The sequence below is a fragment of the Myotis davidii genome, unplaced genomic scaffold (assembly GCF_000327345.1).
Source record: "Myotis davidii unplaced genomic scaffold, ASM32734v1 scaffold557, whole genome shotgun sequence".
Classification (NCBI taxonomy): Eukaryota; Metazoa; Chordata; class Mammalia; order Chiroptera; family Vespertilionidae; genus Myotis; species Myotis davidii.
This window is the reverse complement of record NW_006289557.1, coordinates 1,287,088-1,311,071: the sequence shown is the minus strand read 5'-3', so window position 1 is coordinate 1,311,071 and position 23,984 is coordinate 1,287,088. Positions and strand designations below refer to the sequence as shown.

The 23,984-nt window shown below is 40.5% G+C and overlaps 1 protein-coding gene across 1 annotated transcript in view; it reads right to left on the bottom strand.

Annotated features, from left to right (window-relative positions):
• ATP13A5 (ATPase type 13A5) overlaps positions 1 to 23,984 on the bottom strand; it is a 102,973-nt gene that overhangs the window by 57,747 nt on the left and 21,242 nt on the right. The window contains exons 7-11 of the mRNA XM_006762012.2: positions 22,095 to 22,229; positions 10,910 to 10,982; positions 9,884 to 10,012; positions 3,777 to 3,947; positions 1,235 to 1,392 (exon numbers count right to left, since the gene is read on the bottom strand). Coding sequence (XP_006762075.1) covers positions 1,235 to 1,392; positions 3,777 to 3,947; positions 9,884 to 10,012; positions 10,910 to 10,982; positions 22,095 to 22,229 — 666 coding nt within the window. The remainder of the gene's footprint in view (positions 1 to 1,234; positions 1,393 to 3,776; positions 3,948 to 9,883; positions 10,013 to 10,909; positions 10,983 to 22,094; positions 22,230 to 23,984) is intronic.

The window sequence follows — 23,984 nt, the reverse complement described above, 5'->3', positions numbered from 1 at the left end:
TGGAGTCTTACTTCAGAGTGAAAGGACTATCAGGGATCTAATGAGAGCATGAACATCGCCTAGTTATTCTTAAGACCGTGTCTCTGCCCATAATATTCCCCCCTCCAACACACACAGAGAATGTATTTGATGCTACCAGTTGGTGCATTGTATTCTTAAGACCGTGTCTCTGCCCATAATATTCACCCCTCTCCCCTTCCAACACACACAGAGAAAGTACTTGATGCTACCAGTTGGGGCATTATAACTAGGACACCTCCACTCAGTTTCATACCCATGTTTGAATTTGTTTATTCACATTTTTTTCTTCTTTCCTTTGAGCCTACACTGTTAAGATCTCAGATGTCTCACAGAAAAGATGACAGAGCTCACAAGAGAATCAGACTCTCAGGACCAGAAAGGACCTCAGAGATCATTGTGACAACCTTTCCCTCTCCAGCTATCACAACTATGAAGAGGGAGACATTCAAATGAAACAGACACCCTGAAGCTTAAAAGGAAGTGGGAATCCATGCAGCATGCAGCTCTGTAAAAGTAGACATTGAATTTCATCTCAGAACCTAACAAAACACAGGGCCAACCATTGCCTGCATGGTATGTTAAGTATTTCCTGGACAGAGTACACCCTCAAATATGTCAACACTCACAAATAATCCATATTTCTAGGCATGACATTCAGGATCTCCTTCAATCTGATCTCTTTCTACCTTGCTAGACTTAATCTCTTAATTGCTTGCTGGTGCCAGAAGGCCCGTGTGCATTTCTTCCTTTATATTTGCTCACTCAAATTAGTATGGCCTTCCTGCTCTCTGATCTGATTAATGAAATCCTCCCCATCACATCAGGCTTAAGAAATATGTATTTTCTCTGAAGCTATTTGGCTTGGGTATCACCAATGCAGTAACTTCTTATCCCCATCTCAGTGGTGAAAGGAGCAACTTTTTGTAGCTGCACCATCTAATACAATTTTTAATAACCACAAATGGCTGATTAATGAAAATAAAATAAAATAGAAAATTCACTGCCTCGGTTACACTAGCCATATTTCAAGTGCTGAATAAGCATGCATGGTTAAGGGCTACCAAACTAGACAGTGTCTATGCTGCATACAATATTTTCATCATCTAAGCAAGCTCTGTTGGACAGCATTGATTCACAGAATAACAGGACTCAGTGGTAAGTCAAACTCCTTGAGAAAACTATACTATTAAAAACCCTTACCCTCAGTACTTACTCTGTGATACATATACACACCAAGGGCATAGAAAAAACCCACAACTCCAACACAGGCCAGGAACACTATGAACTTGAAGGCATCACTGTAGAGTTTGAAGTTCAGAGGCCGGGGGTAAAGGATGGATCTCACCAAGTCCCCTTTGGCTGTATTGTAACCTGCATGAAGATAATTACAGGCAGAGGAAGGTCCCTTTAGTTTCCCCAAACCAAAAATGGTTTGTTAGGAGGGTCATTTGACTATGGAATGAAAACAGCATTGCTGTGACCTAACAGTGTATTTACATTTATTCTCCTCACAATTCGCTGGGCACAAGGAGTAGCATTCCCGAAGCCCTGCTTGGTTTCTCTTTCTTTGCGAGTCACTGTGTCAGTAGCTCACATTGCAGTTTTAGACCAAATATGTATTGAAAATAATAGAAAATTAAGAGAAAAACAATGCACAAGGCAAGTAACTTCTTAAATATATATGCCTCTGATCATGTCATTTTTAAGCTCAAAAACCGACCAGAACACCCACTTTTTAGAATAAAGTTCACATAACTAGGCATGGCATTTGAGGTCCCCTTAAAGCTGTTCCACCCCTTCCTTGCTAGACTTACCTCTCAATTGCTCACTGGTCCCAGAAGACCCCTGTGCTTTCCTTCCTTTGTGTTTCTCAGATGTAAATTAACATGTCTTCTCAGCTCCCTGATATGATTGGTTAAATGCCTTCCTATCAGACGTGGCTCAAAATGCCACTTCATCGAATTAATGTTTTCAGAGCCCTACTTTTATAGTTCATATCAAAAATAATCTCTCTGCTTTTTGGAATGCCTATAACACTTGGTCAAAGACATCTACACTGCTCTTTGTTTGAGTTAGCTATAAATCCATCTGTGTCCCTCACCACACCATAAATCTTCCTTAAAGACAAGGAATACCTCACGATTTTTTTTCTATAGAGTCCTCAGTGCATAGCACTTAGTAGATACTCATTAATATCTAAGTTATTAATATCTAAGGTTGACTACTATACATTCTAGATATGAGTCAGTATTATAAATATAAAACATGCCTTAATCCCACTACTTAATGGACACCTGGTCTCCTGAAACATGGCTTTTCAGGCTTTGGAGAAAAGGGGCAAAGTTTCCTGTAACCTGTTACCTTAGCACAGTGGTTCTCAACCTTGGCTGCACATTAGAAATCTGAGACCTTTCAGTCCGCAGGCCAACGCTCTATCCACTGAGCCAAACCAGTTAGGGCAGTGGTTCTCAACCTTGGCTGCACATTAGATTCATCTGGGAATCTTGTTAAAATTCTGATTTCTGAGCCTCATCATTAGTAACAAAGAAACAGAATTTCCAGAGGATGAGGTCCAGAAATCAGGATTTTAACAAGATTCCCAGGTGATTCTAATGTGCAGCCAAGGTTGAGAACCACTGCCTCAGCACTTTAAAAGCTCAAATCAGGTGGTTTTCATGATCTCTACCCTTCTTGGCTTCTGCTTGTCAGCAGGCCAAGAGATGTTCTCCTGCCCACTGAATAGTTTGAACAAAACTTTTTTTTTAATTTGAAAAAAAATCAGGTAGTAGTAGAGAGGTAAAGTGCAAGGCGCCTTTTAGGTCTGTGACTATGTCAGGTGGCAGAAATACAGGTCAGGGGTGAACACCAGAGCTGGGACAGATCATGGAAGGTGTTGGCCATGTGATATCATGTGAAAGATTGGGACTAATTCTAATATCTTGAAAAGTTTTTAAGCATGGTGTGCATAAGTCATTTCAAGTTATGTTTTATAGATGTGACTTGGTGACAGATTGAGGAATAGGCTAGAGAAAGGTTGAACAAAACATAAGGAAAAGTATTTGAGGCAAAGTTGAAAGCAGCAGTTAAGAAATGTTTCTGTTGTAATGGTTTAGACAGGATATGGTGAAGGCCTGTACACAATGGGGGTGAAGGAGAGGGAGACAGGGCTCAGGACGTGTTTGTGGAGTGGACAGGATGTGGTGCCCTATTTGGTATTGGAGCAAGTGAAGAGTTAAGATAAATCTGAAGACTCTACCAGATGGTGATGTTGTCAACAGAAAGAAGTGCTAGAGGAGAACGAGATCACATTTAAATGCCTTGACTTTGAAGTGTCTATGGGGCAACCAGGTGGAGATAGCCAGCAGGGATCTTAATAGCCCAGCAAGCAACTCTTTGAAAGAAAAATGCTCTCAAGTGATAGTGGTTGAAACTGTTTTCTTGGCACTCAGAGAGGGTGGAGAGAAGAGAAGACAAGAAGCCGAAGGACACAAGAAAAACCAAGAACACGCTTTTGCCTTTGAGGAAATATACTTTATCCCTGTGTTTGATTCATCATCTACAAGGGTTTTAGCAATGAACCATTCAGTTGAAAATGGTGGAAAAATGGTGGCAATTTAGAATAAGAGCGGATTGAAAATGAGTGTGGCTGTTATTGCTGGAAAGTGGCAAACTTCATAATCACAACAGGATTCCCCCAAATCCAATTCCCCCACCTTCAATCACAGACTAAACTTACAAAAGTGGAATTGACTCACCTGTTCGCAAAACAACTGCTCTTACTGGCCCCTGCTCAGTGGGCTTGACCTGGATCACTTCTGTGCCACAGAAAAGAACATGTTTCCGATAGTCCTCTGAGCTGTGGGATTTCCAGGGCATTGTATTCTCCATGTGGGGCAATGGCATCTTTGTAACGGGTATACTTTCTCCTAAAGAAGATTGTATTTTGTTGATTTTGTGTGAACTCGAGTTATTTAGAGCTGGTGCTTGCCAGTTTCAAGAAAGTATACAGACCACAGCTAATCGGGTCTGAATGCTCATCCCTTGAGTCAGGTGACTGTTCTTAGGGATACAGGATACAAAATGTGCAACACTTGATTCTATTTCAAATATTTATTTGAGTTCTTCCTATATTTCCAACATCTGACCTAGTTATAATTTTACAAACAGCCATTTTAGTGAAAAGAATCATCACAATCATTCCCCCAAGTGTTCTTTAAGCCCAACACTATTCTAGGCAACAAAGGAGCAAAAAACATGTACATAGTTATTATTATTTGCCTCTCATTCACCCATTCATCTGCCCATTTATGCATTCATTCAACAACTATTTTTAAGTGCTTACTCTGTGCCAGGCACTGTTCTAAGTGCTGGGCATATAATGATGAACAAAAGAGACAGAAACCCTGCCCTCCTAAAGCCCAGGGAGTCAGACAAGTAAGTAACCTCTCTCCTGGGCTTTTAGCCCAATCATGGGCTGTCCATCCCAACCTGGACATCCCACTAGCATCTCCACCTCATCATATCTGAAGTCCATATCAATATCTTCATCCTTACACTTCCTCTTGGCTTTCTTATTTCTTTATGGTACCACTCTTTTGCTAAATCAGTTTTACAACAAATTCTTCCTCTTCCCATACTCTGCTCTACTCTTTCATAGAATCATTCTCTGAGTCCCAATGCTTTTTCCTTGTGAATGCACCTCACCCAGTAGTCTGGAACTCTTCTTGCAGCTAGGTCCCACTGACTTCACTAGTAATCTCTGTCTGACTCATGGTAGTTGCATTAACCATGGATAAGCTGTGAATTGTTTAGCTCTTTGGAGTACAAACACATTCTCTGGATGATCTGAGGCTACAGTGGGACTAATAAATCTCTTTTATTAATAAGTTCTCAACCACAATCTGCCTTGACTTCCTGAGTTAAAACAACAACAACAACCCTCCAGTCCTTCCTCCTATGTTTATCCTTTACTCTCACACTACTACCACACAACACTTCTGACCCCACAAGAAACGATTTTGTGATGCCTGCGGGTTGTCCTACAATCTACCTCAATTCTGACACTATCTACTTAGAGATAGCATCAGATCCCACAGGTTGAGGGCTCAGTCCCACAGGACTGCTCCCACCTCACTGCAGATGCCAATTGGAAATCTATGTTGTCACCTGTGCTTCTGACCAATAAACCTGCGGCTCCCACTACCCCTCTCCTTGGAGTTGATTAATTTGCTAAGTGGCTCACAGAACTCAGGCAAACACTTACATTTACCAGCTTATTAAAGGATATGTTAAAGGATAGAGAAGAACAATCAGATGAAGAGATACATAGGGCAAAAGCTGGGAGGGCCCCTGGTGCCAGAGTTGGGGTGCATCACCCTGCTACAAGTGGATGTGTCCATCCACTTGGAAGATCCATGAACCCTATTCCAAGCACTGCCCCTAAGTCATTTCTTTAGAACAATTATGACATCTCTCCATTGTGTGGATTTATCAGTTGCATTCTAAATGATTTTGTAAAAATAATCTCTTGGCAAATCTCCAAATTGCTGTGTCACATTGTTTTTAAATCAACCTTTGCAAAGGCAGATACTTAGAGAATTACAAATGTTTCTCTGTCTTTAGATCACAGAATATTAATTCATAATTTATAATTAACTAGAGGCCCAGTGCACAAAATTCATGCATGGGTAGGGTCAGGGCCTTCCTTTATTCTGCACTGCCCACTGGTGGTCAGTGCACATCATAGCGAGTGATCAAACTCCCAATTGGCCAAACTCCTGAGGGGACACTTTGCATATTAGGCTTTTATATATTTAGATATTTATATAGCTGAACTAGTAGCACGGTGCACAAAAATTTGTGCACTTGGGGGTGAGGGTGAGGGGTGGGGCCAGACCCCTCAGCCCGATCTGCACCCTCTGTCATGTTCCGGGACCCCGGCCACTCCTGGCTTAGGCACAGGCCTAAAGGCTTGGGGTGGCCTGGCTCCCGAGGCCCCATTTTATCAAGAGAACAAAGTCGGCATTAGTTACAGCCTTCACCGAACCCAGTACACTGCATCTGTGCATACAACTGCCTCGTTCATGTGTCTGCTTCGCCCCACTGAATTACTAACATCTTGAGGACATAGCTCTGTCTTATCCTGCTTCACCTTCAGTGCCTGGCCTGGTGCCAGGGACCTGAGAGGGTTTGCGAGTGAGTGAATAATGAGTGAGTGAATGAATGAGCGAGTAAGTGAATGAATGAGCAAGTAAGTGAATGAGCAAGCAGCTACAGGGTGGGAACTTCTGGCCCCACTCCCGGCTGTGTCTAACTTGGATCATGCATACTCCCCTCACATGCATTTCAAATAAATCAGTAGTTCTTCCTTCTCTGACGGAGAAGGAAGGAGATTGTGGCAGAGTGACTACTCCTCCTCCTTCCCCTCCTCCCACCCCAATTATTCCTAAGAGAATGAGGAAGCAGTAGTTATAAGCACAGGTTCTGAGGTCAAAATGTCTGGGTTTAAGTGTTTTATTTTCTTCATAAAACTTTCAACTGTTGGAAACTTATGTCATTTACCTATTTTCATATTTTCTATCTCCCACTATAATGTCAGCTCCAGGAGGGCCGAAATCTTATCTGCCTTGCTCCCTGCTGTATCCCCAGCATCTGGTAGAGTGTTTGCTCCATAGTAAGGGCTACTAAAACCTTTGTGAAATGAATGAATGAACAAATACACAAAGAAACTTAAATATCAGCACCACCACCTCTAAGCCTTGTGACCTTAAGCAAATTACTCACTCTCTCTAAGCCTTAGGTCCTCCCACCGTTATATAGCTGTGGATTGAATGAAATAACACACGTAAAATGTTGGCACAGTGTCTAATACATATAAGAACTAAGAAGAGTCAGCTATTTTGCCAAGAGAAATTTTTAAAATGTTGATAGGATTTCCCCCATGGTATTCCCTTTTGCCTCTTGACTGCTTTGTGAGGAGCTAGATCTTAAAAGGCACCATTGTCTCAAGAGGCAGGAAACAAAGGACAGAGGAGTAGAGAACTAGTTTTTTGGTTTCAAAAGTCACTCATAAGTTTGATCATAAATTTTAGAGAGTAAGAACAAAGCTTTCCCCTTTCTCCTACTACTCTGCTAGCTAAATAAAAATCCCTGGAAAGGCAGCTGAAAGAAAATCCAAAGGAAACTTGGATTGTGGAAACCAAGAGCCAAAGGCACCTGGATCTGCTTCCTTTTCCAGGTAGATAAGCCTGAGACATTTCCCAAGCCCAGAGTGAAGTGGGGGCACCAGAAAGGATGGGCTTCCCTAGACTAGATCCCCTTCCTCAATGCCTTGCACAACATCAGCAGCCAGACTAGGATCTGAAGGACCTCAAATTCATGGGGGTAACTGTTTGATTTATACCAGGTACTTCACAATGCATACTTCCAAGGGAGGCAGAATTTGGAACCAAAATAATAATTACATGTAGCTATAAAATAAAGTGAAGCTTCCTGCTTAGTTGAGCTTAATGCAATAGGATGAGGCTAAGGAGATGATGAGGAGGGAGATCTTACAACAGGCATGTGCTATGGATGGGAATACCCAGCTGAGGGAAAAAGGAGATGAGGCAATCACAAAAAAATCACAGCAGCAACTTTGCTCACCTTAGAATCCTCCTCCTCACTCCTATGGCCCCTTCTGACTGAGAACAAATGCCAATTCCTTTTCCAATTCTAATTCTCTCGCTTGCTAGCTGAGCAGCCCTAGTATCTTTTCATTTCAATTTCCTCATCTGTAAATTGGGTATTATAATAGTTCCTAGTCAATTTGTTTTACGCCACAGTGAAGTGATATGTAAAAGTTATTTGTAAAATGTATGAAGATGCTAGGAGTATTTGCTGTTCTTACATAAAATAAAGACTTCTACATATGTAAAGGTCTATTTTGCAAATGGGGGAAACTACCTGAGTCACATTTGTGGAGCAATGTTCTAGGAATACATTTTCACTTTCAGGAAGTTAACCCTAATCTGTTTGTTCAATCAGCATCCTTTCCACAAATATGTACATGAGTGGAAAGAGCTATGTAGGCTGTGTGATCAAGTATTTAGAGCATGGTGGTACTTAGCTCTTTTTGAAGCAATGAATGAGAAAGCAATATTTCTGTTTTATGTGTCTGTCTCTGAAATTTACTTGTATCAGTACTTAAGTTATATAGATATTAATGCTGGTGACTTTATTTTTTTAGAAACAGACCCTAGGAAAAGTCACTTACTATTTAAGGTGACTTTAGGTCAATTTTGCACATTTATTGAAGGAGAGTTTTGTTTACCATTTCTACTTCTCTGGAACTCTCTGAGTTTTCCTCAGAATCCAGGCGAGAACTCCACACCGAGTCAGACTCAGGCGAGTAAATACTGCTTCCCACCCTACCTTGTTTTTTCACAACCAGGCTCTGTCACCAATGAGGGAAGCCATTCCTCATGGGCAGGCTGCTGGGAAATGTGACAGTCACTGCCTTTGAGTGAGGAGGACAGTTCTTGGGCTTAAGGTTTGCACAGTGGGTACTATGGCAACATCCCGGATGAAGGATATGATTAACATGCAAACCTCATCACTGTCATTATAAGAAAGTTAGATTTCAGCAGATTAAAGGGTTATTTTGCAATTAAATTGAATATATTTGTGTTTACCACATTTTCTTCTCTCAATTTTAAATTAAGCAGACTCATTTTTAATTTGAAACCAGCTTGTGTTAAACAATTTAGGAATAGATAATGACTCCCTTTACATTTAGGTGATGTTAAAAAGTGTGTGTGTGTGTGTGTGTGTGTGTGTGTGTGCGTGTGTGTATGTTTTCATGTCTTTAGCAATTTGGAAACAGAAAAATGCAACAATTTGTAAGCACAAAAGACAAATAGTTTCTATTTCTGTGCTGCTGTAGAATCTCTTCTTCTCTCATTAGGTCTCTCTCTCTCTCTCTCTCTCTGTGTGTTTGCCTAAAAAATATTTTGCAAATAGAGCTTTACTAATTACACAAATTCAAGTGGACTTTACAAAATACAAATGAGAACAAGGACAGTTTAAATCATAACTAGAAAACTGGCTTTCTGTTCAGTGAGATCATCTAGAAATATGATTCTAAAGTACAGAACTATTGCTGGCCGGTGTTGCCCAGTGGATTGAGCATCATCCCATGTACCAAGAGTTTACTGGTTCTATTCCCAGTCAGGACACATGCCTGGGTTGTGTGCTCAATCCCCAGTATGGGGCATATAGGAGGCAGCCAATGGATGATGTTTCTATCATTGGTGTTTCCATCTCTCTCTTCCTCTCCCTTCTGCTCTCTTAAAAAAATAAACAAATAAACACATGTTTAAAGAACAGAACCATTACACTGCCTTTCCCCAAAGGTACAACTCAGTCTCCTTCCAGTGACACCTGGGATTCAGATTTCCATCTACAGAGAGCAGGGCTGGATAAAATCTTTGCGCCCTGCCAGTTGTGAGATTTGGTAGTTTTGGGTTGTGTTTTGTTTGGATAAAAATAAAAACCATTCTCATATTTATGAAGAGATTGTGCATCAAACAGTGTAGTGACCCCACCCTCCTCCGAACCCAACTCATCCTATTCACGCCACCCATCAGGCAATTAATTAATCACATGTTGTATTAGGTGTTTTTTTTCTTCTAGTTTTGTATTTCTCATGGCTTGATTCTTTTATTGTTAAATGTTTACTATTTGCATATACTGTGTCTCCCTCACCCCTCCATCACTGCTTAGCATGGGCCTGGTATAAGGCAGTGTGTATACACTGGTCTGCTTTGCTAACACTTGGCCTAGTTGTTGGACAGGAAAAAGAAGCTCCATGATAGCTGCCTACCTGTGAGCATGCCTTCGTTCACCACACAGCTCCCGTCAATCAGAATAGCATCGCATGGCAATGAGCATTTTCCTGGTAGAATGAGGGCATCTCCAGGAACCAAGAGGCGGGATTCCAGCTCCTGCTCACCTACACAAGAGCAGAGTTTCCATGACTAGCTGACCTTCTCCTGTTCTTACTTAAAAATGAAAGGGACTGCAAACTCATGTCAGCCTGTTGGCAAGAACTACCCAGGGTGCTCACCTGCCCCAGCCCCTTTCCACTCAATCACAGATTCCCAGGAACCGGGACGAGGGAATTGATTCCTGGGCCATAGCAAAGGGCCAGCTCAGCAACAAGACCTCAGCCTGATCCTAGTCCCTGGGACAGTGCTCTGCCCAGAGAAGTCATTCAAGGACATTGGTCAACAGAAAAGACTGCCTCTTTGCTGCTGCTTACCCTCTTTGGCTGAGTTCCTGACCCCCTGCGGCACACTCCTTCCTTTGAATGGGAACGAGTGTAAACCTTGCAGACAGCTTCTGCTGCCCCAGACACAGCTCCTCATTCCTCACAGACAGCCACGGCCACCTCCCGCTCCCCAGGCTGAGTCCAGAGCCAATGCCAGTGTCCAGCCAGCCATCCACAAGCTTCATTCAGGCTTGTGTTCTGGATGACAGATCAAACTGTCTGATGCAGGGTCTATTGGAATAGTTAGTTAGGAAAATTAAAAAGCCATAGGAAGGCTTATCCAGTAATATTTAAATAACTGAGATATGGAGGGTAGAGGAAATCTGAAGCAACCCATACATGGGGTAAGAACGGTTTAATCTGGGCTGGGATGAGGATGAGCCATGCAGGTAGAGGTCAGCATTTGTATGATCTTGCCTTCTTAAATTTTGCATCTTAGATGCCTTGTTTGCCTCACTTTAGCCCCAGTCCTGGGTTCAGTCAGAAAAGCCTTTTTCTCATGGGCTAATAATAATAAATGAGACCGATTCCACCCTGAAATATTATCATGCTAACAATAGCAGAAGCCATTTCACTTACCTTTGCCTTTTACAGTGATTGTGACCTGGACTTTGTTGTGATCCTCCACAAGGTTGTGCAGCTTAACTGATTGCTACCAATTGAGAGTCAACGTTTCAATATTAGTCCACAAGGAAAACATATAAGGAAACCAACATCTTCTCAATACAGTAAATGCCGAGGCTGCTGTCATAGCCAAACTAATTCTGAGCAAAGACTCAGATCCCGATGCTGTCACTTATACGTTATTTAGCTTACTTAACTTTGTTTTCTTCATCTGAAAGTGGAGATAATTATACTGGGTATCTATTCTATAGGGTTGTTTTAGTTCATTGTTACCTTAATTATTCCTTTGGATAGTATTGACTATTGTGCAAGAGCTCAAAGAGTGTTAATGATTAATAAGAAGTTGTTTGTCTGAGTACTTCAGGTGGAAGAATTTGCTTGAGGTGGAATAACTGAGATATGACCCTGTGCGAAGCAGTCCAGAGAAGTGGAGGCAGTATCTCTTAGGATAACTCAGGAGACAGGGAGGCAGAGGTGAGACTGCTATGCTGTCCACATAGTTTCCCACACCCACTGTAGGGGGCACTGTCAGCTGGAGGGAGTGGGATGCTGCCCCAGCTGGGGCATCCCTGGAAGGCACTGCCCATCTCTGTATCGGTGTTAGTTACTTAGATACCAATAAGTAGAAGAGGTCTAAATAGTGTCAACAGTACTTACACACAGCTTAAGCTAACTCAAATACAAACCCTTTCCTTTTAGATGTTAGAGTATATTATTTTTATCTGTTCTGTGGATGATTTTTGACATTACAAGTGTCACCAAGCTAAGACAAGCATTGCACACAATTATGCAACTTTCCTCTTGAGAGAACATAATGAATTCTGTGTTAATATTTATATAGAACAATTTATTATTTACTTCAGTTTTGCGTGAAAAGCTAAACTTCAATCATTTGGACCAATTGAGTGGAAGAAATTATATTACTGTCAGGCACATATTCATTTCCCTAACTTGACTTCCTGAGGCTTGCCTGTTGGGACATCCGCTTTAATGATGGGTAATGGTGAGAAAGTCAGCAGCGGTTCTGTGGCAAGAACACTGGATTCCATCTGGAATCCCCATTTGTGGATCAGGCTTCCCCACTACCAGCTATGTACCTGTATATCAGAAATGTCATCTTTTAAGTTATTTGTCTCCTCTGTAAACAAATGACATTGACTTGGACCACTTTCAAGCTCTAAAATGGCATTATACTGATTAATTTTATATACCAGAGATTTATTCAAAACCTCCAAGGCTTCATAAAAGGAATACCAAAAGTATCTAAGTGACTGAAATTATTATTATTTTTTTAAACAGTTTAAAATGTTATGTAACTGCTTTGTGACTAACAATGTTCCAAGCACTTGGAATATGGTACTTGATTTAAAAATTTTTTTAAGTAATTCTATAATGAAAATTTTATCTCCAATCATATCTAATAAAAAAGTAATATGCAAATTAACCGCTCAGCCCCTCACCCAGGCTGGCCACACCCGCACAGGTTGAGGGTCCTCACTGGGGGGCTTGACCAGCCTGCAAACAGCCATCATCCCCTCACCCAGGCTGGCCAGGCACCCCAGCGGGACCCCCACCCTGATCCGGGACATCCTTCAGGGCAAACTAATTGGCCCCCACTGGTGCACCAGGCCTCTATCCTTTATAATAAAAGGGTAATATGCAAATTGACCCTAACAGCAGAACGATTGGGAATGACTGGTCACTATGACACACACTGACCACCAGGGGACAGACACTCAATGCAGGAAATGTCCCCTGGTGGTCAGTGCACTCCCACAGGGGGAGCTCTGGTCAGCCATAAGCCAGACTGATGGCTGCCAGCACAGCGGTGGTGGCAGGAACCTCTCCCCCCTCCTCAGCAGCACTAAGGATGTCTGACTGCAGCTTAGGCCTGGTCCCCACTGGCAAGTGGACATCCCCTGAGGGCTGCCGGGCTGCCAGAGGGATGTCTGACTGCCAGGTTAGGCCTGATCCCCCAGGGAGTGGGCCTAAACCAGCAGGTGAACATCCCCCCGAGGGGACCCAGACTGCAAGAGGGCATTGGCCGAGCTGAGAGCTGAGGGATTCCCCCCCCAATCAAGTGCACAAATTTTTGTGCACTGGGCCTCTAGTGTACATATAACAAAACAAAAACAACAAAAAAAGGAGGATTTGAAAATGTGCAAGTAACTTGTCCACAATCATTTACTTACTAAGTATTAAGATTGACAATCTAACCCAGGTTTATCTAACTCAAAAGCCTTTTATGTTGATGAATATGTTTTCCTAAAGTGCTTTAAAATAGCTCTTTTTCTTTAAGAAGATAAATATCCTTCATGATAAACTTTGTTATTTTCTTGCTTAGCAAACCCTTTTAGTCAATGCTATGATAACTTCAACCTAGCTTAAGAGGATGCTAATCAACACATTTGGAAGTGGTGAAGAATGCATTAAGAATTCTTGACTGTAATTCTCAAAACTCATTATGGCATAAAGTTGGATTTGTATATGAGACTTAGCATTCTTCGTAACCTGCCAAGCTTCCATGGCTTTGCTCAAGCTATTCCCTAGAATGTTCATCACAGTTTTCTACTAGCAAACTCTTTCTAATTCTTCACATAAACCCCTGCTCAAATGTCACCTCCACTCCGTAAGTCCCCAACATCCCCCAAGAAGAATTAATTGTTCTTCTCTCTGTGTTCCCACCTGTGTTAGTGTGCTAATCACATTCCATTATAGCCATCTGTCTTCTTGTCAGGCCTCCCCTGCGAGTCAGGCAGTTCAAAGAGGGGACCACACATTCACCTGTGTATCCCCTGAAGTCTCTCACATAGTAGGCCCTCAGCAAATATTTATTTAATAGAACTGAATTATTCTACTGCCCCAGCAACCCTGGGATAGGATAATGTAAGCATCCTCTTTGAGCTAATGTGCTCAGAAACTCTACAAACACAGGTTTCTATGACAACCAACCAGCTAGGAGAAAGCAAGTGCTGTGATGCTTGCCATGATTTGAAGCTCGCTGCCTGATTTTCATTAGGCCCCCTCTGGCTCTCTAGTCCCTGTTCAGTTGGACCAGAATCCGTTTCCAAGACTATTTGCATACTGTTATTATTCGGCATCTGTTGCTATGCATCGTCCTTGTGTTTGCTGTGGCTGGATTTCCTCCAGAGATAAGTAATGAGGGCATTAAATCAGGTATCTCTTAAGCCCAGCTCAGTCATGAATGAAGCAGTATGGGCCAGGCACTCTCAGCACTATTTCTAGCAGCCACCCATGGAGCCGGCAGTGGAGTATGCAATACAGTCCAATAGAAATACAGTTGAGTGCTGAGGTTTGCACTCAAACCTGCACCAAATGTTAGAAAGGGACTGACAGTGTGTTTCTTGCTTTGACAAAGTATGCTTTCTCTGTGTGGCATGATTTAGGGCGAAAGTAGATGCAGGAAGACTCCTGTAAATACCCCCTCTTTCAACTTTTAAAGGCCTATATTTGTTCAGCATGATAGGGGATGGCAGTAGACGCACCTTCTTTCATTCCTACCAACATCATTCCCTGAATCTGCTTTTTGTTAATATATATATATATATATATATATTCAGTCATTTACTATCCCAGTGAAACTCATAGATCTCTTTGAAATTTTGTCCAGTCAGTGGAATGGTGTGTTGTTCTTAACTTGGAATCTGGAAATCTGGACTAAGGTCTACGGCATGAGCAAATCAGTTCACCTCTCTGAATCCCCTGTCCCTCCTCTCAGGTGGTGGGAGGTATAACAGTGGTATGTGTATCATTTTATTTGCCGTGCCCCGCATAAGCACATTCATTATGGATGCAGGAGACCATTGCAAACTATAAAGTGCTAAACAGATATTGACTATTAAGGATTTATGATTTAAGCTGCAAAGATACAGTCTCAGGAAACTGGTCCATTTTGTATAGTGTTACAAGATGCCTTACAGGTTGGGTCAGATAAGCTTCTAGTAACAAATACCAACTGCTAATAGGATTAATGTCTTTTTAAAGAAATCTTGCATTACTGCCATCAAATCTGAAGTTCCCATATTAGTCACTGTTTTGAGTAAAAGCATTTAGGAATTCTGTTAAAATGTAGAACCTGAATGTTTAAATTCCCTTAAGGATTTTAAAATAAATATTTTAAAAATTATAAATAGAAAAAAGAGAATACATAATTTCAGAAGAGAACATGCTTAGAAGCAGAACAGGAAAACCGGAAACCATAAAGAAAAGAAAAATATATTTCATTAGACACATTTTAAATAACCAACAAAAGTCAAGAAAAGAAAAATAGACTAAAAAATAAAACTTTTCCACATATATGATAAATATAAAGAGGCAGTAAATAGAAAAAATACAAATCTTTATCAGACAAAGAAAAATGTATCTCTTTTCACTAGTATTCAGAGAACTATAAACTAAAACATTAATGAAACAATTTTTAAAACACATATTAGATTAAAAAATTTTAAATATCCACATATAATATCAAATGTTAGTGAAGATCTGGGGAAATGAATACTCTCATATGCTGCTGATAGAATAATAAATTGTTTAATTTGGAATAAGCAACATCAGTATCTATTAGTACCCAAAATATAGATATTTTTTTCATTTAGCAAATTGGGCTTTTGGTTGCTTTGCTTTAAAAAATGTAAACACTAATGTGTAAGGATCAACTATATTCTAGTTATGTTTAATTCAAAATATTTGTGGTGAAAAAATTGGAGAGGAAATTCATTATTTTTCATAGATAAGAGAATGGTTGAGTAAATTATGGGATGGTACCATGAAATATCATATCATTATTTTTAAACATGATCTAGAAATATTTGCTTCCTTGGTGGATGGTCATTTTACATATTGTAAAGTGAAAAATGCAACTTCCAGATTGATATCCATAGTATGACCCTTCTTTAGTAAAACAAATTAATACATAAATTAATCTCCATAGACTTCAGCATATTTTATCGAGTAAAAAGAGTGAAGAAATATGTTAAACTGATAACAAATATATAGGTGATGATGATGATAGATAGATAGATAATAGATAGCTAGCTAGCTAGCTAGATAGATAGATAGATAGATAGATTTGAGATCTTAGTGCTTTAATTTGTCCTTTGGGAGATTCCCCTAAAACACCAGCTCTTATGCCTTTAGAATGCATAATAATCACTTGTTAGGAAACAGTTAAAAAGTGCAGATTCCTGTTAATACCCTGGATATTTTTATTTAATAGGTCAAGAACTTAGGTAATCTTGAGTAATTCCCTCACTGAAACATGGGTTTCTAGAGTAGAGAATCAAACCTATTTTTTTTTCTTTCTACAACCCTTCCCCTACCTTACGCATACATTTCTAAATTTCTTTTTGGTTTCCTTAAAGAAAGGTACACCTGAGTTCCAAATGAAGAAATGAACATTGTAAAAGGATTTTAAAAGAGAGACTGAAGCCCTAATAGGTTTGGCTCGGTGGATAGAGCATGGGCCTGCGGACTGAAAGGTCCCAGGTTCGATTCTGGCCAAGGGCATGTACCTTGGTTGCGGGCACATCCTGGGTGGGGGTGTGTAGGAGGCAGCTGATTGATGTTTCTCTCTCATCGATATTTCTAACTCTCTGTTCCTTTCCTTTCCTCTCTGTGAAAAATCAATAACATATATTTTTTTAAAAAAAGAGAGACTGAAGTTTGTCATAAACACATAGATGGGAAATGTATAGGACAAAAACAGTATCTAAGTCAAGAGAAATATGTGAAAACATTCTAGGGAACATAACAGATCCTTTACTTGGGACTCATTGATTGTAAGTAATTTTTAAATCTGGTTTAGGCAGAAGAGGAAAATTTTTGAGGCTGCAGGGATGTCTTATGAACCTAAGGTAGGAAGTGCAGCCAAGTCTTCCAAGGGCTCTGAATAGGAACAGGAAATGCCATAAGGAGCAGGTTACTCTTTCTGTCTCCGCTGGACTGTTCATTGCTCGCCTCTGTGTCTCATTGCATATTTGGTTCATTCTCTCACTCTCTTTCTCTGCTGAAGTTTTTTCTCTGCTTGTCCATACACAGGCATCAAGTGTGGCCACCCTGGTCCTGGCTTTACATCATTTCTCAGATGATGTTTCTAATGCAGATGAGCAGCAGCTGTAAGCCCTTATTTTAAGATCTCAGGCAAAAAGACATGTTAGCATCACTCCTGTTGATGGATTGGATTCCAGTGGGTCAAGTGCTCCTGGTACCAACTAACTGTGGCAGTGAAGGGATAGAGTCACATGGAACAAGCTAGGTGCAGGCTGCCACAGCTCAGGTGCACCCAGTCTTCAGAGAGGAGGAGTGAAGGTGGAGCACTTTCCCCAAAACATGTGCACTTCCTCCCATCTCTGTCAGAGACTAAGAGGCCGGAGGGAGTAACCAAATTCTTGGGTTCAGCCTGTGGTAAAGTCCTCTGTACTTTATGTCCTTGGGTTCCATGAGCTATGATGCATATTTATACTTTAGATCCCTTTTGTGATTAAGGTAATTTAAGTGGATTTCTATTATGTGCACACAACCTGAGTGAATAGTTTATTTGGATAGCTAGTCCAACATCTAACAAGATCCTACAGGAGTTGACTCAAGTTGACTCAAATCTGCAACACATTTTTTTCTTTCTACAACCCTTCCCCTAACTTACACATACATTTCTAAATTTCTTAACTTGGAGTCTGGATTAAGGTAATTTAAAAAGGTAAAGCATGTATTTTCATGCTTTTGCTCAAATGTTCCCAGGTCTCCAGGGACCAGAAAGTTTGTTATTGTTTTAAAGTTTTTTGGGGTGGTTTTTTTTTGGCTTTTTTTTTTTTTTGCATTCCTTATTGATGGCTGTGGCGAAATGAGTCCTAAAGAAGTGGGACCTAATAAAACAAAGTTTCACCTCCACCCTTTACCGCTGAGAAAAGTGATCCCGGGAAGGAGAAGAGAGTCCCTAGAGTCACAAGATGAATGAGTCACTGGTCATTGGAAGCCCTGTGTATACTGCTTCCTTGTTCAAGTTAAGTATAGGGCTCCTCCCTTCAATCTCTGTGCCCCCTCCCATCTTCCCATCACTTACTTCTCCACCCCAGAAATAATAATAAAAGTAGCAACAGCAACAGCAGTGATAACAAGAACTAACAACATGTGTTCAGTGCCCACAGTGTATGGGAACATAAGTTCTTCACACACATTATTACACACACACACACACACACACACACACACACACATTCATCTTATAGATGAGGAAGCAGATTATTAAAGTTTCAAGTAACAAATAGTGTCAAGTAACACAAATAGTAAGGGGGAGGTTCTTTTTATATTCTGTTAATCCTCACAGAGGATATTTTTTCTCTTTAATTTTTAGAGAGAATGGAAGAAGGGGAGAGGTAGGAGAGAGAGACTTCATCATTCAGTCTCACAAATCCTAAGCCGAGGCCAGGGATCGAACCTGCAGCCTAGGTACAAGCCTTTACTAGGAATCAAACCCGTGACCCTTCCTTGGGCAGGATGGTGCTCTAACCACTAAGAAACACTGATCTCCCTGCTAAAAGTCCTCAGAGTATTCTGTATTTTTTCTCAGGATCCTGAGATGGTTGGTGATTATCTGTTCTGTTTGTGGAATGCAGGTGTCTTCCCAGCAGAATGAAGCACACTGCGAGAACTGTACTCACTAATGTTTGACTTAAGCCAGAAAGCACATGAGTGACTTGCAGGTATCAAATTAGATATTCTACTAAAACAAAGATTTCTCAAAAACCAGTAACTAGACATTTGATTTGGAGGCTTCACATTTCATACCTTTACCAAATGACAAAAGTAAAAGCTTGAAACACTCTAATTCCCTAGTGTGGCTGAGCAGAACGTATCCGGCCTTTTATTGTTCTAGTATGTGTTTTCATGCTTTTGCCCAAATGCTCAGAGTTTTTACCAGGACAGTCTTTCTGCCCCTGACTTGATAGCCAGACAGAAAGGATTTGTAACCATCAAAGGGAGGTTACTGGTCACTGTTAATATTTTTGTGATTTAAATTAGTTCATGAAGGAAAACACTCAGTTACTCATTCAAAAAAGGAAATAAACAAAAACAAACAATCAAAGCAAAGCTCTTCTAATCCTCACTTTCTAGCTTAAAGTAGCTCCATTCATTTAACCTTTCATTTTTATGTCCTGTTTTCTAATTCTTTAATACATATTGCTTTTCTCTTACTTCTCATCAAACACTTAATAACTCAAAATGTGTAGTACTGAACACCAAATAAAAAGCCAATATTAGCCCTAACCGGTTTGGCTTGGTGGATAGAGCATTGGCCTGTGGACTGAAGGGCCCCAGGTTCAACTCCAGTCAAGGGCATGTACCTTGGTTGAGGGCAATTCCCTAGTAGGAGGTGTGTAGGAGGCAGCTGATCAATGTTTCACTCCCACTGATGTTTCTAACTGTCTATCCTTCTCTCTTCCTCTCTGTAAAAAAAAAAAATCAATAAAAAATATATTTTAAAAAAGGCAATATTAGACCTAATATGTGTTGAGTGACTGAAACAGAGTAGGAATAAGGTCTCTTTCCATTAGGCATGTTCCAATGCCTCCACATCTGCCTCACTAAGACTTGGCCAGAGTTTATTCTGCTGACAGCTAGAATTCATTCTCCTATGGTGATGTTTAACATCATCGCCGGCTACGGTGCTACTTCGGAAAGGGTTTTGTGCTAAGGAAATAATGTATATGCAGTAGAATTGCATTTTGTAAAAAGCCAGGAGCTCAGCCTGTCACCAACCCACTTTATGATCTGGATCAAGCTCCCTGTATCTTAGTTTCCTCCTCTCTAGATGAAGACTGAAGTTTGAGACTGGATAGTTTCAACAGTTCAACAGAGTTAACAAGGTGACACAAGTATCATTGCTCATCATGTCTAAAAAGCTTATTCTACTGTCAGGCTTTTGAAAATATACAACAAATACATTTAGATATTCCTTCGGGGTTGCTCCATGATTCAGTTTGATGAATTCTACACAAAGGAGTAAAACATTTTCTAGAAAGATGCTATAGAAATCTGACACTTGGAGGAGCTGTGGAATTATCCTATATAATAAAGAGCTAATATGCAAATGGTCATCATGCCCTCACGCCATCATGCCATAACAGCTCATACACTCAACTCTGGGAGAGAGGAATGGGGACCAGCCAGGCTGCAGCCCGGGAGAGGGACAAGCCGCATGCCCCACAGTCCCTTGCTGCTCTGGCCAGCCCAGGCAAAGCCAGCCTGGGTCCAGGGTACCTGTGGCCGGCCAGAGGGAGGGAAGCCCAGGTCCTAGTGCCTGTGACCAGCTGGAGGAGGGAATCCTGGGTCCTGGGTGCAGGCAAGGCAGAAATGGTTAGGGGAGATCAGGCCAGAGGGGGAGCAGTTAGGGGCAATTAGGCAAGCAGAGGGGTTAAGGGTGATCAGGCAGGCAGGTGAGTGGTTAGGAGCCAGATTGCAAGAGGCAATTGGACATCCCCTGAGGGGTCCTGGATTGGAGAGGGTGCAGGTCGGGCTGAGGGACCCCTCCTCCTCTTCCTCCCCCATGCATGAATTTCATGCACTGAACCTCTAGTACAGCGGTTCTCAACCTGTGTGTATTGACACCTTTGGGGGTTGAATGACCCTTTCACAGGGTTTGCCTAAGACTATCAGAAAACACATATATAATTACATCTTGTTTTTGTGATTAATCACTATGGTTTAATTATGTTCAATTTGTAATAATGAAATTGGGGGTCACCACAACATGAGGAACTGTATTAAAGGGTTGTGGCATTAGGAAGGCTAAGAACCACTGCTCTAGTAGGTAATAGTCAGCTAATCCTATTTCAAAATATGTTGTTATGTCATTTATAAGACTGACTTTTTAAAAAGGAAGATTTTAAATGGTTATAAGGTACACAGAGATGGTAAGGGAGAGGGAGAGGTCATAAACTGTGAACTTACCATCACCAATGAGAAGGGTTTGCATTACTCAGGGATCTAGGAATTAGCAGGACAGCCTATGAGGGGCTTCAGGCGTAAGGGAAGTGTGAAGCTCTTAAAAACCATGTTCTGATTAAGAATGTGCTTGCATGGAAAAGATAAAGCTCCTAGTGAAGATTAAATTGGAGTCCACCTTGGGAGAACATTTAGTCACAAAGGAAAATAGCATGTTTTACAGCATGAAGGACACATTGAAATCCTGAATTAAAAGAGCTCAAAGAAAAAGGGTTTGGAGGCAGATGAAAGCATGTGGCTTTTTCAACTGTCCCAACCAGGGACTTTCGGGGAATATGGACATGGCATAAGTAGGGATTTCCCTCTCTTCAACTGACATCATGAGTCCCGAAGGGAGATATACCTGAAGCTGCTGTGGCCATCTTTGCCACTGTATGGAGCGTCTCTGTCTGGGTGTAAAGACCACATATTGTAAAACATTGTTTCTTAAGCCATGATTTATAGAAAAATGACCACATGCTTGAGGGTTAGGACAATGTCAAAGTATTATAAAAAGTTCGTAAATGCCTACTCTTGAGTTCGGTAGTACTTGTTGACTCACACACAAATAACAAATAGTTTGCAGACTAGCCCCAGTCCACACACCATACTTTGAGTAGCATTCTGGTAAGGCAGGGTGAAGAGATAAAGAGAAACAGATTCCTATTCATTATTTGCATAGTGTACCTGGATCTACCTAAATACAAACAACCCTAAAATGGCTTAAGTGAGTTGCTTAATTTAGCTCAAGTTGGGTTTCTGTCACTACAGACTTGAAGCAATCTTTATTAAAACACACAGCTAGGATGCTGCCAATCATTCTTTCTAAAACCATGGCTGGCATCATTAATCCGTCACAGCATTCTGTCCCATAATATTCAGACACTGCATCAAAGTTCTTCTAAATATAGTGTTCAATGTAGCCGTTAGCCGAAAATCAGAGTTTCCAAAGTCATTTCAACCTACCTAGTATTCCTGAAGCCCTCCTCCTGATATCTTACACTTAGTAAGTCCTTGCTTTTTTCTTTGTTTTGGCATATGTTTAACAAAGCAAGTTCTTGCTGTCTATGCAAATTTCATGTACTTTGCTTCTCATGTAGCCAGAAAGTAAATAGAATCCAACTGTGAATTCAGTTCTTACCTGTCGCAAATCATACACAGTTAAGACAATGGAGATAACAGACAGGATGATGATGGCGACAGAGTATTCTATGTAACCTTGAGACATCCACAGAGTCAATGTAAAGGCTTGGAACACATAAAATGGATTTAAAACCTGCAGGTACAAGAATAACATTTAAGTCACTTATAGTTAAGATGATGTCATTTCTTTATAGAGTTGTATTTCCCATTTTTTATACCATCCAACAACCTCTACTATTTCAGAATGCACTTAGAAGTGCATTAATTTCGGTGGAGGCAATGTCAAGAACATAGAATGTAATAAGGTGGAAACAAAATTATTTTAATCACTCAAAGGCATGGCCACAAATTGATCATTATTATTTTGAATTTTCAAAAATACATTACCAATATAAAAATTCAACAATTTACATTTTTAAACATATTTACCCATAGTGGTGGAGAAACTGTATTTAGTTTCATTTTTAAACAAACTTCATTTTGAACACTTTTAGTGCAGGTTTTGTTTCCCCCCTCGTTATCACATGCTATAGATTTAGTCAAACGGTGCAATGAAAATTAAAGGTTCTAATTTTACCCGGACATTTTAAAATAACCTACTCTTATGTTACAGATCTTAGAAAGATCCTCTGACAGCCAGTCAAGTCAGCATAGGCCTTCCTTTGAACAGGAGAAGCAGTGAAGAAAAAGGTCTTAGCCAAGTCTGCAGTAAAAACCAGGGGCAGATTGCATTGCCAGCCCCAAAGCTAGATATCTATGCAGGTATGATTTCTCTATTAATGATAGTAGCAGAGCAACCTGAGGGGGCAGTGCTAGAGATGGTCAGGTGACACACACAAGTAGTGAGAATTAAAGAGCCCATCTGAGCAAAGCAAGGATTCTTTCCTTGGTGAAGCACTCTTTATGATGATTATAAATTAGATGAAATACCTAAAACCAGTGCCATTCTTTCTTACCTCTATTTTTCTATAGTTCTCTAATATGTTAATTACACTTCCACTTTAGTCCTAAAAATGAACTGATATCTGGTTAAGAAGTGCATAGGCTGTACCTTAAGAGTTTCTTAAACCCTTAGGTATATTTTGTACATTAAAAAAAAGCTTTTGTCCCTTAATGGTTTTGTTCCTTAATGGTATTATTTCTATTGCACAATGACTTTATTGGTTTACAAATTATAGCTTTTCTGGTTGCTTGGCATAAAATGTTCTAATTGTAGATTATGCATTAATGATAATATGATTTCCAGTTTATAAACTCAGTAGAAAATTTGTTAAATACTTCTTGTTAAATACCATCATAATTAATGTAGTTCTCTTATTCAATATTGTTTTGAAACCAAATGTGAGAAAAACAGTTTTACTTGCTTTTTTTCTATTAAAGGCCTGGTAAGTAGGTGCCAGAAAAGTACTAGCACTTCTTTCAAAATAGATCAATTGACACCTGGGAGAGTGTTTGGCAATTTGAATTCAATGTACTTGAATAAGAAGTTTAAGAAGCAGCCTGCTTTTCCAGAATGGCAGAGTCTGTGTATATGTGGGGACAGGGGGTAAGTGGGAAATCTCTGTCCTTTCCACGCCATTTTGCTGTGAACCTAAGGTAAAGAGTCTAATAAAAATTTATTTTATAAAAGATATGACCATGATCAAAAATAAAATAAAATTACCATAGTTGTGGATTAGAAATAGACTAGAAACATGCAACTGAGTGAGGACTAACGTGATCAGCCTACTGAGTTCCAGACAAGGACAGAAGAGGGATAGACAGAAGCTCAGTTGTGGTGGGACTAGACAGAAAGTGTCCCATAAGTGGCAGGGGACAAAACCCAAGCTTGCAGAGCAAAACATGGGTAGCAATGGGGTTCCCCTGCCCAAGAGCAGAGGTTGAGAAA